We start from the raw sequence: 14,231 nt of genomic DNA, 5'->3' as shown, positions 1-14,231 counted from the left end.
ATTATCCCCATCGACCTGATTTCAATTTACCTCTCCTGCCATTTAACTGCCTCAGGTCTTTGGGGATGCAATTATTAAATTCCTATCCCAAAATTGCTTAAATGATCCCTCAGGAACTGAGAAAAGTTATCATAGATTCTTCTCTATGAGACAAGCAATGTGTTCTGCAGCCACTGATAGAAATAGGCTCAGGAGAGCTCCAACGTGCTCCAGCAATCATCCACAGGCACCTTCATTCATTCACTGAATAAAGATCTAGTGAGCACCAACCATATGTTGGGCGTCGTGACACTGGGGACACAGAGTTGAAAAACAAGTCTCTCTTCTCAAGGAGCTTATAGTCTACAGGAGAGAGAGAGAGACGCACCACCAGTAACAGTACAATATGCTAGGTGGGGGCCCAGAACACGTTGGGGGTGGGTGGGAGGAGGACAGACGGCACTGGTCAGAGAGAATCAGAGCAGGTAGGACAAGGAAAGTATTACCTGGATGGTCCCAAATGGATGAGACAAGTTTGACTGGGTGATAAATAGATGGAGGGCATTCTAGAAAGAAACCACATAGTTTTAGCGGTAGTGAAAAAGTACATGAAAAAGACAATTATCATCCCATCATTTCTTCAAAAGTATTCATCTGATTCTTTTGGCTTCTACTTTCCTGCATTTAAAGTATCATCATGAACATTTCCCGACAGCACAGAGTGGAAGTGGTTCTCTCACTGCCGTATCAGTGCTACTGGGCTTCGTTACCTCCTCCAGCTGACGGTGTGGCCTCACTGCCTCAAGACTCCGCTGCCTTACAAACCCTACGCCTTTGCTTTCCTCCCCTTCCCTGCCTTGCTTCAGTGCAACAGCTCTGACGTCAACTTCCATTCCCTTCTGTTCATCGTGGCCAGAAGAGAAAGAAAAGTAGAACAAGAATGGCTTCACTTTTGGGTCCTTCGTAACCACTTGTGCAACACCAGATACAATGAACACACTCCTACCCCCTTGGGTCAGCCATCCCGAGCAAATTAGAAAGACCTTCTTGGAGACCTTCTTGGCTCCTGTTGCCTCCCTCTGTCATCTTACTCTGCACATGACAGGTCTATGCAGGTGGGAGAGCTCAGATTCTTGTAAGCCTGGCCCTCACATTGTGTGCGGGAACTAACAGACCTTCAATAATTTTTTATGATCACAATCCCTACGGATCCATGGCAATAGCACATGACTACGGGTGTTACATAAAGGTTACAGAACATGTCCAGTTGCTAGCAAGGTAGCTAGAATTCTACTCCTTTTTCTCCTTCTCAAGAAAGCATATTAAAAAGGATGTCAATTAAAGTAATTTTATGTAATCTTGACTGTACCATAATTAGTTTATAGTTTGCTTATTCAAAAACACTAGCATTTTATTTTATTTTTATTTAGTGATTCATCGCTGATATCACAAGTGCCCTCCTTAACACCCATCACCTATTTAGCCCATCCCCCACCCACCTCTCTCCATTGACCCTCAGTTGTTCGCTATCATCAAGAGTCACTTATGGTGGGTGCCTCAGTGGCTCAGTGGTTGAGCGTCTGCCTTTGGCTCCGGTCGTGATCCTGGGGTCCTGGGATCAAGTCCCACATCAGGCTCCCTGTGGGAAGTCTGCTTCTTCATGTGCCTGTGTCTCATGAATAAATAAATAAGATCTTTTATTTAAAAGAGTCTTTCGTGGTTGCTTCCTTTTCTCTCTATCTCTTTTTCCTTTCCATGTGTTCATCTGTCTTATTTCTTAAATTTGGCATATGAGTGAGATCATATGGTATGTCTTTCTCTGACTGACTTATTTTGCTTAGCATAATACACTCTAGCTCTATCTACGTCATTGTAAATGGCAAGATTTCGTTCTTTTTTTGATGGCTGAGTAATATTCCGTTGTATATATGCCACATCTTCTTTATCCATTCATCATTTGATGGACATTGGCCTCTTTCCATAGTTTGGCCATTGTTGATAATGCTGCTATAAACATTGGGGTACATGCATGCACACCCCTTCGAATCTGTATTTTTGTATCCTTTGGGTAAATACCTAGCAGTGTAATTGCTGGATCATAGGGTAGTTCTATTTTAACATTTTGAGGAACCTCCACACCATTTTCCAGAGTGGCTGCACCAGTTTGCATTCCCATCAACAGTGTAAGAGGGTTCCCCTTTCTCCACATCCTCATCAACATCTGCTGTTTCCTTTGTTGTTAATTTTATCCATTCTGACAGGTGTGAGGTGGATCTCATCGTGGTTTTGATTCATACTTCCCTGATGATCAGAGATGTTGAGCATCTTTTCATGTGCCTATAAACCACTTGTATACCTCCTTTGGAAAAATGTCTATTCATGTCTTCTGCCCATTTCTTAACTGGATTATTTAAAAACACCAGCATTTTAAATATTAATAATCATATATATTATCAGAGTCATCTCTCTAGTGGTTATTCAATGCCAATCTCCCTGATACCATAGCTGGTTGTTCCTTTTAATCCAAATGCTTTATCTGCATGATAAACTGAATGGTGGACAGCACATGCTTCATGCTTTGGTCATACACATGGTGGAGTGACTTCTTGGTTGAATGAGTAAAGAAAAGGTAGATTAAGAGATTGAGAGAGAGTACAGAGCTAAAGCTTAAAACTCTTAACCATTTCTTACTGTCTTTTGAAAGAAGAGTGAAAAAGAGGTGGTCTAAGAGGAGGAAAAGGGTTTATAAATACTGAGCACTTTAATTCTCAAATCGCTTTATGAAATAGGTGCATGCTTGTAAAACGTTAGTTACTTGACTAAGAGTACAGAGCTAGTAAATACAACACCCTTGATGTCTAGCCTTTCTGGCCCCAAATACTATTCCTGTAAAAGCCTGTCCCCTGAAAAACATTGTTTTTTCCTCTGTAGGAGTCTACCATCAAGTTCCAGTCCGTCAAGTTATTTTGTTCCTAAATGTTTCCATATATCTGACAGGAACCCTAAAAGAGGGAGTCAGCTCCTCTCCCACTTTCATTCACTTTTTTTTAAAGATATATTTTTTATTCCAGAGAGAGAAAAAGCTTGCACGTGCATGCATGAGTGGGGGATAGGGCATGCAGAGGGAGATAATTCTCAACCAGACTACCTGCTGAGTGCAGAGCCCCATGCAGGGCTCCATCCCACAACCCATGAGATCATGACTTAAGTCAAAACCAAGAGTCAGATGCTCAACCAACAGCCACCCAGGCACTCCTCATTCACTTCCTGACTACTCTCACAACTTCACCCAAATTGATAGGCTTATATCTTCCCCACTACAGCCTTCCACTATTTAACAAGCTCCAGTCAGCTGAGGCTTCTTTCATTAACATTAATTAGTAAAGGGATGCCTTGGTGGCTCAGTTGGTCAAGCAGCCAACTCTTCATTTCAGCTCAGGTCATGATCTCAGGATCATGGGATTGGACCCAACATCACATTCCACACTCAGTGCAGAGTTCTGAGACAAACTAATTTGTTTTAATTTTTTTAAAAGATTTTATTTATTATTCTATAAGAGACACACGGAGAAAGAGGCAGAGACACAGGCAGAGAGAGAAGCAGGCTTTGTGCAGGGAGCCCGATGTGCGACTCAATCCCGGGACTCCAGGATCATGCCCTGGGCCGAAGGCAGATGCTCTACTGCTGAGCCACCCAGGCATCCCTACTAATTTGTTTTATAAAAATAATCAGTATACATGAATATTTTTAGTTGAAAATTTTATTCTATTGTTCTTTATTATAGTTATTATACTGTTACTGTAATAAGTCAAGAAAAACCTGTAAATGTTCATTTTTACTTACTTGAACTAGAGATAGCTCAATTTCTAAAGTCTTTACAAATTTGTTTCAAGTAGATTTGATAAATGGGATAACCAACTAAATCTCTAGTGTTTTCATACTGCTAAACAAATAAAAACGTAATCAAAATGTCTTCTATTAACTGTATAATGTAATTTTTCTAAAAATTATTTAGAGTTTTGGCTCAGGTCATGAGTGGCTCAGTCAGTTAACTGTCCAACTCTTGATTTTGGCTCAGGTCATGATCTTTTAGGGTTGTGAGACTGAACCTTGCATTGGGCTTTGTGCTGGGCATGGAGGCCACTTGAGATTCTCTCTCTCTTCCCCTTTGCCCCTCCTCTTACTCTCTCCCTCCCCCAAAACAAACAAAAAGGAAATTTCCATCTCTTTCTGAGTTGGCAAATACATATTTTTATCATGATTATGTGGCAGTAGAGGTACTGGACTCTAGAACCAGAATGTAAGGATTTAAATTTTGACTCTGCCCATTTTTTTAGCAGAAAAGGAAATTACTTGATTTCTCTGAACTTTAGTCAAATAAACTAATATTTAATACAGTGTCTGGTATGCACCCAATAAGACTTAGCTGTTATTAACTCAAAGGGAGTATTTGCTACAAGTAATCTTTCTAAATTTAATTGGGAATTCTTATAAAGTAAAAATATCTAATCTACAAATTTCTTCCAACTGTAATGAAATTTTAATACTAAATTTAACAATGTAGGTGATATAATAGTACACTCTGGAGATGTTTAATTAGACATTCTTCGTTTCAATCTTGCAGCTTTCTTTTAGTGTTCTGAGACCATTTTTTTTCTTTCCAGTCTCAAATATTTTCATTGGCCCTTGAAAACTTCATAGGCAATAAGCACTGTGTCTGTAGTGTTTGATGGATAGAATGGCCTTGGCCAAGGTAAATAGGACAGCTTTGAATGCTACCTTTTCTGACTCCAAATACCATTTCTGTGATAGTCTGTTTCCAGGAGCACATTTTTCCTCAGTAAGAGTTTGGAAAGGTTTCTAGAAGTTTTGGTGAGGTTACTAAATAGGGATTCAAAGATAAGACAGTAAAGCAAATCCCAGATTATCACTGATGAGCAAAAATTCTTGTTACTTTTGCCTAAATTCAGAGTTTATACCAAAATCTAGGTCAAAGTTGGTTTTGCAATTAGGCATAAATAGGAGAAAGAGTTATTTAGTAGGGGTTTAGAACTGACACTGATCCAAGAAGGATAATCCTCTTTAGTAGAGTGGGGCTGCACTGTAAGAGAAATGGTTATCATGTCATTTTAATTTCAAAATGTTTATTCCTATGTGACCAGGGAATGAAATGAAGTTTTTACCTCAATACATAAAGTAGACAAAGTATTTACTATTCCAAAGGGTTTGGATTTCAAGTACTATTATTTAGAAAAATCTACAAAGAAAAACATAAGAAATATATTATTTTAAAATTCTAAGACAGTGGTTCTCAAAGTATGACATACAATGGATCATGAGAGCAAAAGTATTTCAAAAATAATATTAAGTCACTATTTGCCTTTCTCATTATGTTGACGTTTGCATTTTGCAAATTGCATTGCAAAAGGAATGGTGTATAAAACTGTCAGTGCCTTAACACAAACCAAAGCAGAGGTACTAGACTGTGTCAATAGTGACTTTATTTTTCACTTCCACTCATTCAAAAAAAGGATATAAGAAATAGCCAGCTTAACTCCAGAATGCCTTGATGAAACAGTAAAAATTTTAATTTTATTAAATCTCAATCCTTCAGTAAATGTTTTAAATATTTTGGGTGAGGTGCTGGGAAGTACACCTAAAGCACTTCTGCTGCGTACCAGAGTATAATAGTTGTAGCCAAGAAAGGTAACTATTTGAGTTACAAACTGAACTAGCTGCTTTTTGCATGGAACTTCATTTTTACTTGAAAGAAAAACTGACAGCAAACTATAACATTCATATTTGGGTATTTGGCATTTTTGCAAAAACAAAAGGGAAATGTAGGGAGCTTGTGACTTCATGAAAAACCATCAACAAGCTTAATAAATTTCAAGCTTTTCAAGCTGGTATTAGAATTTTGGAAAGTTTTATCTGCCACTATGAGCTTGGCCTCTTCCCAATACTCAAAGATTTTTTTGGTGAGCTTGGTGGCAGTATTAATGAATATGATATTTTGATATTATAAAATAAAATTAGTTATCATTTGAAAGATCTTCATGATTCAGTGAATCATTATTTTCTGAATGACCAATGTATAGTGTTACACTTATATTTAAAATGGAAGATAGACCAATGAATTTTAATGTAACAGTACTGACCTGGTCTAAGATAACACATGACAACTAATTTTTAAACAATTATCATTTGTCAAATTTTGGCAGAGTAGCAAAGAATAAACTCTTCAATTATTAGAAAAGTCTGTTAAAATACTCTCTCCTTTCCACTTACATATCTCTATGAGGCCATATTTTCTTCATATCCATCAAACAAAACAAGATATCACAACAGAAATAATGCAGAAGCAGATAAAAGAATCAATCTGTTTTCTATTAATCCAGGTATTTAAAACATTTGCAAATATGAATTCACTTATTTTATTTTGGAAAATATAATTATTTTTCATAAAATGGTATCATTTATTTTAAGATGTAATGAGTTTAATTTTTTATTTTAATAAATTGATCTTAAGACTTTCTTAGTTTTAATTTCTAAAATGGAATATTAATATAACCTGCATTAAAAAAAAGATCTGTGTTCCTCAATTTTTATGAGTAAAAAGTGTCCTGTGAGACAAATTTTTGAGAATGATTGCCCTCTTTTTAAGTAGGCTCTATGCCCAGTGTGGAGCCCAATGTGGGGCTTGAATTCATGACCCTGAGATCAAGATCTGAGCTGATCAAGAGTCAGACACTTTACCAACTGAGCCATCCTGGTTAAATATATTTCAAACCAGGTGCTATTGTGACATCAGCACCAGGTCAATGATTACCATTTAAAGGATTCCACGCAGTTGACCATTATGTCACAGAGCTCTCCAGCTGGACCGCCCCATAAGGAGCTAACCACCTAAGAGTGACTACTCTTGCCCTCAATGTTCACCATAGGGCATTCAATGATGTTATCAGGAAAGATATCCAGCAAATAGTAAGAAAAAGATCTTTCATTCTGATACTGCTTCTTCCTTTGGTTTTGGTCAGGTTTCCCAGCACCCTAGCCCTTGTTTTATTATGAAAGATGTACAGACTTCAAACCAAAAGGGTAAAAGCTGCTGCTGGGCAGATGTGGACTTCAAATCTCTCCAAGATCAGGCGATCTCTTAAAAATGTTTACCATAAATATAAGAACCAGCACCCAGATTCAACTAGAGATCCAACCTCGACTTCCTATGATTGTGATAAAGATGACATCACTACTGATGAAGAAATGAGTCTTAGAGCAATGCTCCAAGATATTAAAACTGCCCAAATTGAACTCGTCAGCCAACTGACTGACATTGTCAGTGTAGTATCCAAAATCCAGGAAAAGATTGACTTTTATCAGAAGCAGATAGAGATCCTGGAAACCAGAATGAATATTAATGAAGACAAACAAGGCACAATAACTAAAGATATCTTCTCAATGAAAAAGGACATCAATGCTTTAAAGAAGAAGGTGACAGAACTAGAAAACCAGAATTCTTCCTCCACCATACATTGTTTAGAAGTTCCGGAAGGAGAAAGGGGTAAAGAGATCATAGAACAACTTCACAAACTCATACAACCAGAAACTCTGAAGAACACCTTGGCTTCTACAGACTATGGAATCTCTTCAGCAGAACCAGAAAACGTGCCCAGTTATCCTGAGCTCACTGATCATCTTGAGGAGAAAACAATTTCCCCCAAAGTTAAAACTCTGGGAAAAAATAACCATCAAAATGCATTAAGAAGCTTTAAGAAAGCAAAGTCAAATATTTATATTTACCCAGACTTTAGTACATGGATCAAGCTAACTTTTGTCCATGGAGGAAAGTGGAGATTTTTCCTCGGTGCTACAGACTTAGAAGAATTCATCCAATGGCTTCTTTCTAGGCCAGCCATCTCTCCTGAGGAACCACAACTTGTAACCCAGAGATATTGTCCATTCACTGGGCTTATTTCAAGTTTGACTACATTCTGTCTCTCTGTTTTCAACTATATTTACTGTTCTTTTGGTTCCTCAAAAGAAGAAATAACTCGACTATAGAGTTATTTTCTGCTTTGTTTGGTACAAAATAAATGTAAACTGGTTGTTCCAAGCATTGACACATCTTTGTGGCATTTGAGATGTCCTTGATAGTTTGCTCACTATGGGCTCACTGTCTGTGAAGTTTCTGTATGTCTCAGGTAAGCTAAGATGGATCATCCCATTGGATAATCATGATGCATTTTCTATCATTGTTCTTGTTTTCTTAAAGGCAATTCATAAGGAATCACCCAGTGCCCATGTCATAGATAATTGGAAGGAAAGAATAAAGGGGCCAAGGGAATGGAGAACACATCTGGTAGTTCCCACATCAGTTTCCTATGTCCTCTTGTCTTAGTGGCCTTTGTAGATAAGATCTGTGTTACCAGAGACAGACTCCACTAACAAAATTTTAAACAGTATACAATGAAAAAGACACTATCAGAGCTACCAAAGTTAGAGTTATAAAAATAAAGGGCAGTGAAAAGACAAGTTACTGCCAGAAAAATATTCTTTGCAAAATGGGATTTTTTTTTGTTTCAACTTCAGCTTCACCTCCATCAAACAAAGGGGGATGTTATTGGATATTTTTTACATTTTCATGAAATGATATAAATCCCATGTCATGTAGGTTTGATACAGAGGAAAGAAGAAAATCTAAAAAGGCATGTGTGAACCAAGTTAGATCTCAACACTGTGCTACCAAAAATTCTTGTATGACAAGGTCTTTTTTTGGTATGGGCCCCATACTACATATCCAGAGTGCGCTTCATTTTTAGATATAATAGGTCATTGCCATCATGATGTAATTTTGCTAAATACAATTCAGAGTAGCTGCAAAAACATGTTTCTCTCACCACTTAACTCAGCAAATGAAATCTACCAATGGAGAATTCTGTGCTGTTACAAATATTCTTGGTTAAATGTACCACTTTAAATTATTCTCAGTTAATAACTCGAAAGGAGGGTTTTGGCAGGTAGCTAAGAAAAGCCCAATTTCAAATGAGGAAGAAAGGAGCTAAGGTGGGTATAGAGGAAACTAAGGGAGAAGGATGACAAGAAGACACAGGACTATTTGGCACCACTCTGATCATAATTATATGTTATGAGTTTTCTCACTTGCAAATATATTTTATTTGATCTTTCTTTACTAATTTACAGATAATATTTGTATACAAAATAACTTTTAAAATACATCCATGTGTGACAGGTGCTACATGGATGGTAGTCCTATAAGTCCTCCAAACAAGGCTGTATATGAAGAGGATTTGTTTTAAATGGGATATCTGTGCTAATAACGTAATATATGATTCTGGAAAGGGCACTAACAATCTCTATGTATTTCTTTGCCATCAGAGATATCCTAAGAACAACCAGAGCTCTAGTTCAGCATCTTGGGTATGACCCTACATCAGAGAGTAACAAAGGACTCACATCAGTGATGACACAGATAAATGACATAACAACTGGATTCTGAGAGAGTAAAAAGTGATTAACTTGATATTTGCCTAGGTCATCGGACTTTCGTATTTTTTTAAGATTTTATTTATTTATTTGAGATAGAGAGAGAGAGAGAGAGAGAGAGAGAGAGAGAGAGAGGGAACCAGGGGGGGGGGCAGAGAAAGAGGGAGAATCAAGCCTCCCACTGAGCAGGGAGCCTGATGTGGGGCTTGATCCCAGGACATCAGGATCATGACCCGAGCCGAAAGCAGACACCCAACTGACTGAGTCACCCAGGTACTCCAGGCTTCTGTATTAATGCATGCTTTCACTCTTTCTCCCCTTACATGCCCCCTAGCACTTGCCTAGTGGCTCTGGAGAGGTAAAGAATAGGGAAACAGCTGAGGGAACTGGAAGACCTTAGTTCTGAACAGTCAAATTCTACACTTACAACCTGTTATTTCATCTCCGCTAGCTTCGTTTTGTCATGTGTTAGAAGGAAGTCATTATGTTAATTTAGTAAATATTTCTTTAGTGTTTGCTAATGGCAAGGGATCACGGGGGATAAAGGAAAAGTAGAAGACATTCCCTATACTATAGATATATAACATCAAATGGGACAAATAAAATGGGTACATGCACAACTAATGCACAAGAGATGGGAATGGAAAAAAGCCAAAGTGCTCCTGGGAGCAGAGTGGAAAAAAGTTGACGAGCCTTGCAGTAAGGAGTGTAGTGAGGAGGAGGTGGTGAGGGCAGTGTACCAGGAAGAGTACAGGAGTGGAGCCAGTAGGGAACATGGGTAATAATAAACGCCACCAAGCATTTTATAAATGTAAAGCACTGACGGCCTATTTCAACTCTTTTATGGATCTCATTTTTCTCTTCAGGGATTCTGTACCATATTCATTTTAACCTGTTTTTTTTTTTTTTTAACCTACAGAAGACTGTTAGAGAAGGAGAAAGCAAGAGGGACCCTACACAATTTTTTCAGGGTCCAGGCTTTCCCTGAAGATGACTATTTAACCTGTTCATTCACATAACTTCCCAGTAAGGAAAGGGACAATTCTGCTTGTGAGTCAGTTATTACCATCACCTAGATGAGGTCTCACGTGACTCATTAAAATTATAAGTCAACTTGCAAGGACACGTGAGCAAATAATTTTTCCCCAGTCCTTGCTTTCAAATTAATCTGCCTGTCAGCCAACTGACTTCTATTCCACTTGACTCAGAGGAAGTGATGTCTCTCTTGTCTACATTCCCCTTCCGGTGGTTTGCAGGCTCTCCCATCATTAGCCCTCTTCTTTCCTCCATCTTAATCACCACCTATCAGTTCTTTGTACTCAACTTACAAAAATATGTGTTTGCCTTGTCCTGTGTTCCCCTCCTGTCTTGCTGATCTCAACATCCTCTTTGAAGGAAAGGCCCACCCTCCCTGTCCCTGCCTACTCCTCTCCCACTCTCCCCAAGACTCATATGATCAAGTCTTCCACAACATGCTCTCTTCCGGTCCTCCACGCCGCCCCCCTTGCTCTGGAAGATCCCTCTGCCACTAATCATTCACTTAAAATTCTAATGATTCACTTTAATGGTGTTCAATCAAAGGATTCCTAATCCAGTCTCTCCTGGGACTTCCTGAGCTTTCATTTCAAGTGACTAATCTTCTCCACTTGGATGTCTACAGCAGTCACAAGCTTCTTACTCTTTTTTTTTTAAAAGATTTATTTATTTATGTGTGTGTGAGTGGGGGGGGGGACAGTTCCTACTACCGGGGGTGGGGGAGGGATGGGGAGGGGACAGAGGGAGAGGGAAAGACATCTAATGACCCTGAGATCACAACCTAACCCGAAACCAAGAGTCTGAAACTGAACCAGCTGCGCCACTCAGACACCCCACAAACTCCTTCCTCTTAAAATTTGCCTTAATAAACCTTCTTCTGATTCAAACTCATGTCTCTGCCAGTATCCCTTTTGTTAATGGCATCACAGCACACGTTATCCGTATCCCCAACTGGGAATTACTCTCATCTTTTGCTCCCTCATTTGATGTCTTAATCGTTAAATATTTTTCCTGTTATCTCCCAACTATTCATGGAATCCATTCTCTATTTCTGTCCCCAGTCTTACTGTTCTGGTTCAAGCTTTAATATTATCCCTTTATAAATGAAGTGTACCTGTTTGATATTCTAGCCTCCAGAATGTCCATAATCCAATTTTAAAAGGGTTATTGTTTTCAACAGTTCTAGAACTTTTTCATTGTTCTTCATATAAGGAAGAATAAAATCCAAATTCCTTAGCAGAGTCTACATCATCCTTTCCATCCTGCATTTTTAGCTTTGAAAAGTACCGTTCAATGATAGAATTGCTTTAGTGTCCGACTGACCTGATTAAAAGGCTGGCTCTGTCACTTACTAGGTGTATGACTTTGGAATTAAGTTAAATTTTATATTCCCAAAGCCCTAGCATCCCTATTCCTAAAATAAGAATAACAGTCATGGGTTGTTGCCAGGAATAATGTGAAGCTTTTAGCAATCTAACTCATGTAGAGTAAGTGTGAAATTAATGGTATTTATTAATATTACTTCTTCATCCCCATCTTTCCATGATAACTTCACATGCAAAACCACCATGCAGCCACACTAAATGTCTTGCAGACTTTTTCAAATCATATATCTTTGTACTTCCTCCTCCTACTGCCTTGGATTCTCTCCTTTTATCTGGCCAATAACAAATAATTTGGGGGACACTTGGGTGGCTCAGTCAGTTGGGCACCTGACTCCTGGTTTCCCATTGAGACATGATCTTCTGGTGGTGGGATCAGGCCCCCGTCAGGCTCTGCACTTAGCACAGAGTCTGCTTCACATTCTCCCTCCTCTCTCCTTCCCTCCAGCTCATACACTCCCTCTTTTAAAAAATAAATAAATAAATAAATAAATAAATAAATAAATAAATAAATCCTTTAAAAAAAGAATGTGTCACTTGAGTCTCAACTCAAATATTTTTTTCTCTAAGATGACTTCCCTGATCTTTATCCTGTGCCTCAGTCTCTTGAGGCAGAATCAGAGACTCCCTCAACAACCCCACCAGTGTTGCCACTGATTTCATACATATATATCACAAAACTTTGAGTTGTTTATGACAGAGATAGAAACTCACATGTTTATGAAGAAGAAGGAGAAGGAGAAAAGAAACTTACCTGTTTATCTTGAATATTAAAATCAGTTTTACTGGTAAGTTCTCAGTAAATGTTTTTGAATGAAAAGAAGACGATGACAACAGAGAAGAAAGCACCATTCTGCTCTACCAAAAAAGTGGGTATAAATATAATTAAATGAGTTTTGATGATGTACATCAAACATGAAACCATTATGCATTCACCAGAATGTCTCAAACTATTGTTATCATTAAACACATTTAATGGGAAGATAGCACTTCACAGTGAAAGCAGCCAGGACATTCAAAGTAGAACAGATCTTAGAACAGCTGTTTAGTAAACATTTATTATGAATCAGGCACGTGCTAGGAGCAGGTGTACAATGGTGAAATTCATTAACTTATTTCTGCTAATTCTGTAAGACTTGTGTTATTCAAAGGGAAGTCCTTGCCTTCCTCTTGGGTCATGATCCCGGAGTCCTGGGATCAAGTCCTACATCTGGCTCTCTGCTTGGCGTGGAGTCTGCTTCTCTCTCCGCCCTCCCCCTGCTCATGCTCTGTCTCACTATCTCTGTCTCTCTCTCTCTCAAATAAATAAAATCTTTACAAAAAAAAAAAGATGAGTTCTTCAATGTTCTCAACTGTAAACTGAGAACAATTTATATCTTAAGACTATTATGTTGATTCGATGAGAGCACGCGTATAACCTGCCTAGGACAGTGCTTGACTCAGTGACTTAACAAATGGGAGTCATTTCCTTCCTTCTCTAGGCTAGATGTTAAAAAGGGGCCATGGACCCTGCCTCAAGGAGCTTACATTCAAAACTTTTATTAGTCATAAAAGACTTCAGACAAATAATGAACTAAGTGACAAGCTAAATACAAAAGCTCCAAACCAACTCTTGACTCCCTTATCCAAAGATAGTGTGATAAGAATAAGACAGGGTGTGAAGCTCTCCTCCTGTCTGGGCATTCAACCAATATTCCATCATCTGTAACAGCCGCTCGCCAACCTTTAATTGCACGCTATAAAAATAAGCATCAGAGAAAAGTATTTGAGGGGAAAGGAAGAGACTCAGTTTAAGATAAATAATTTAGTTCAGTTTGGAATACTTGTTTGCATAGACAGACACTAAAAGTACTCTGTTCATTCAAAGACAACATTCACCAAAATTTATTGAATTCAGACTCAATGCCAGGAACTAGCTGAGTTAGACGTAAAGAAACAGAGATGCAAGGGGCACCAATACTATCCTGAGGTACATACTTTCCGATGGTGTTTTCTCCAGCTGCCGATTATTTTGGCCTGTTGCTTAGATTTGGAGTAGAAAACCATACGCTTCATTTAAAACTTAATTTAGTTTTTTCATGGGATGCAACTCAAATCTCATGGAGAGAAAGACTTTACTATTCCTAAAAGTAATGTTTCAAGCCACAAAATGCAAGTTTTCTGTATTCTCTGTATTCTCTCTCTCCCAAAATGTAGTCAGTCCCTAATATAGCAACAGATTATGCTCCCAAACTGCATTTGCAAATCCACTGTTTGCAACTCAGAATGAATATTACAAACAAACAGTATTAGAGTTGGGTTGTTTTTTGTTTTGCTTTTGTTCTTGTTTT

At 38.3% G+C, this 14,231-nt stretch overlaps 1 protein-coding gene across 1 annotated transcript; it reads left to right on the top strand.

Moving 5' to 3' along the window:
- Positions 1-7,054: 7,054 nt before the first annotated feature.
- Positions 7,055-8,041, top strand: CCDC54 (coiled-coil domain containing 54). Its single transcript, XM_055316240.1, has one exon. It carries the CDS (start codon positions 7,055-7,057, stop codon positions 8,039-8,041), a length of 987 nt encoding a protein of 328 aa, XP_055172215.1.
- The last annotated feature ends 6,190 nt before the right edge of the window (positions 8,042-14,231 follow it).

Source organism: Nyctereutes procyonoides, unplaced genomic scaffold (genome assembly GCF_905146905.1).
Source record: "Nyctereutes procyonoides isolate TBG_1078 unplaced genomic scaffold, NYPRO_anot_genome, whole genome shotgun sequence".
NCBI classification, from domain to species: Eukaryota; Metazoa; Chordata; class Mammalia; order Carnivora; family Canidae; genus Nyctereutes; species Nyctereutes procyonoides.
This window is presented reverse-complemented; position numbering and strand designations above follow the sequence as displayed.

Coding starts and splice junctions, on each gene's coding strand:
- CCDC54 (XM_055316240.1), top strand. CDS start 7,055: ATGTACAGACTTCAAACCAAAAGGGTAAAAGCTGCTGCTGGGCAGATG.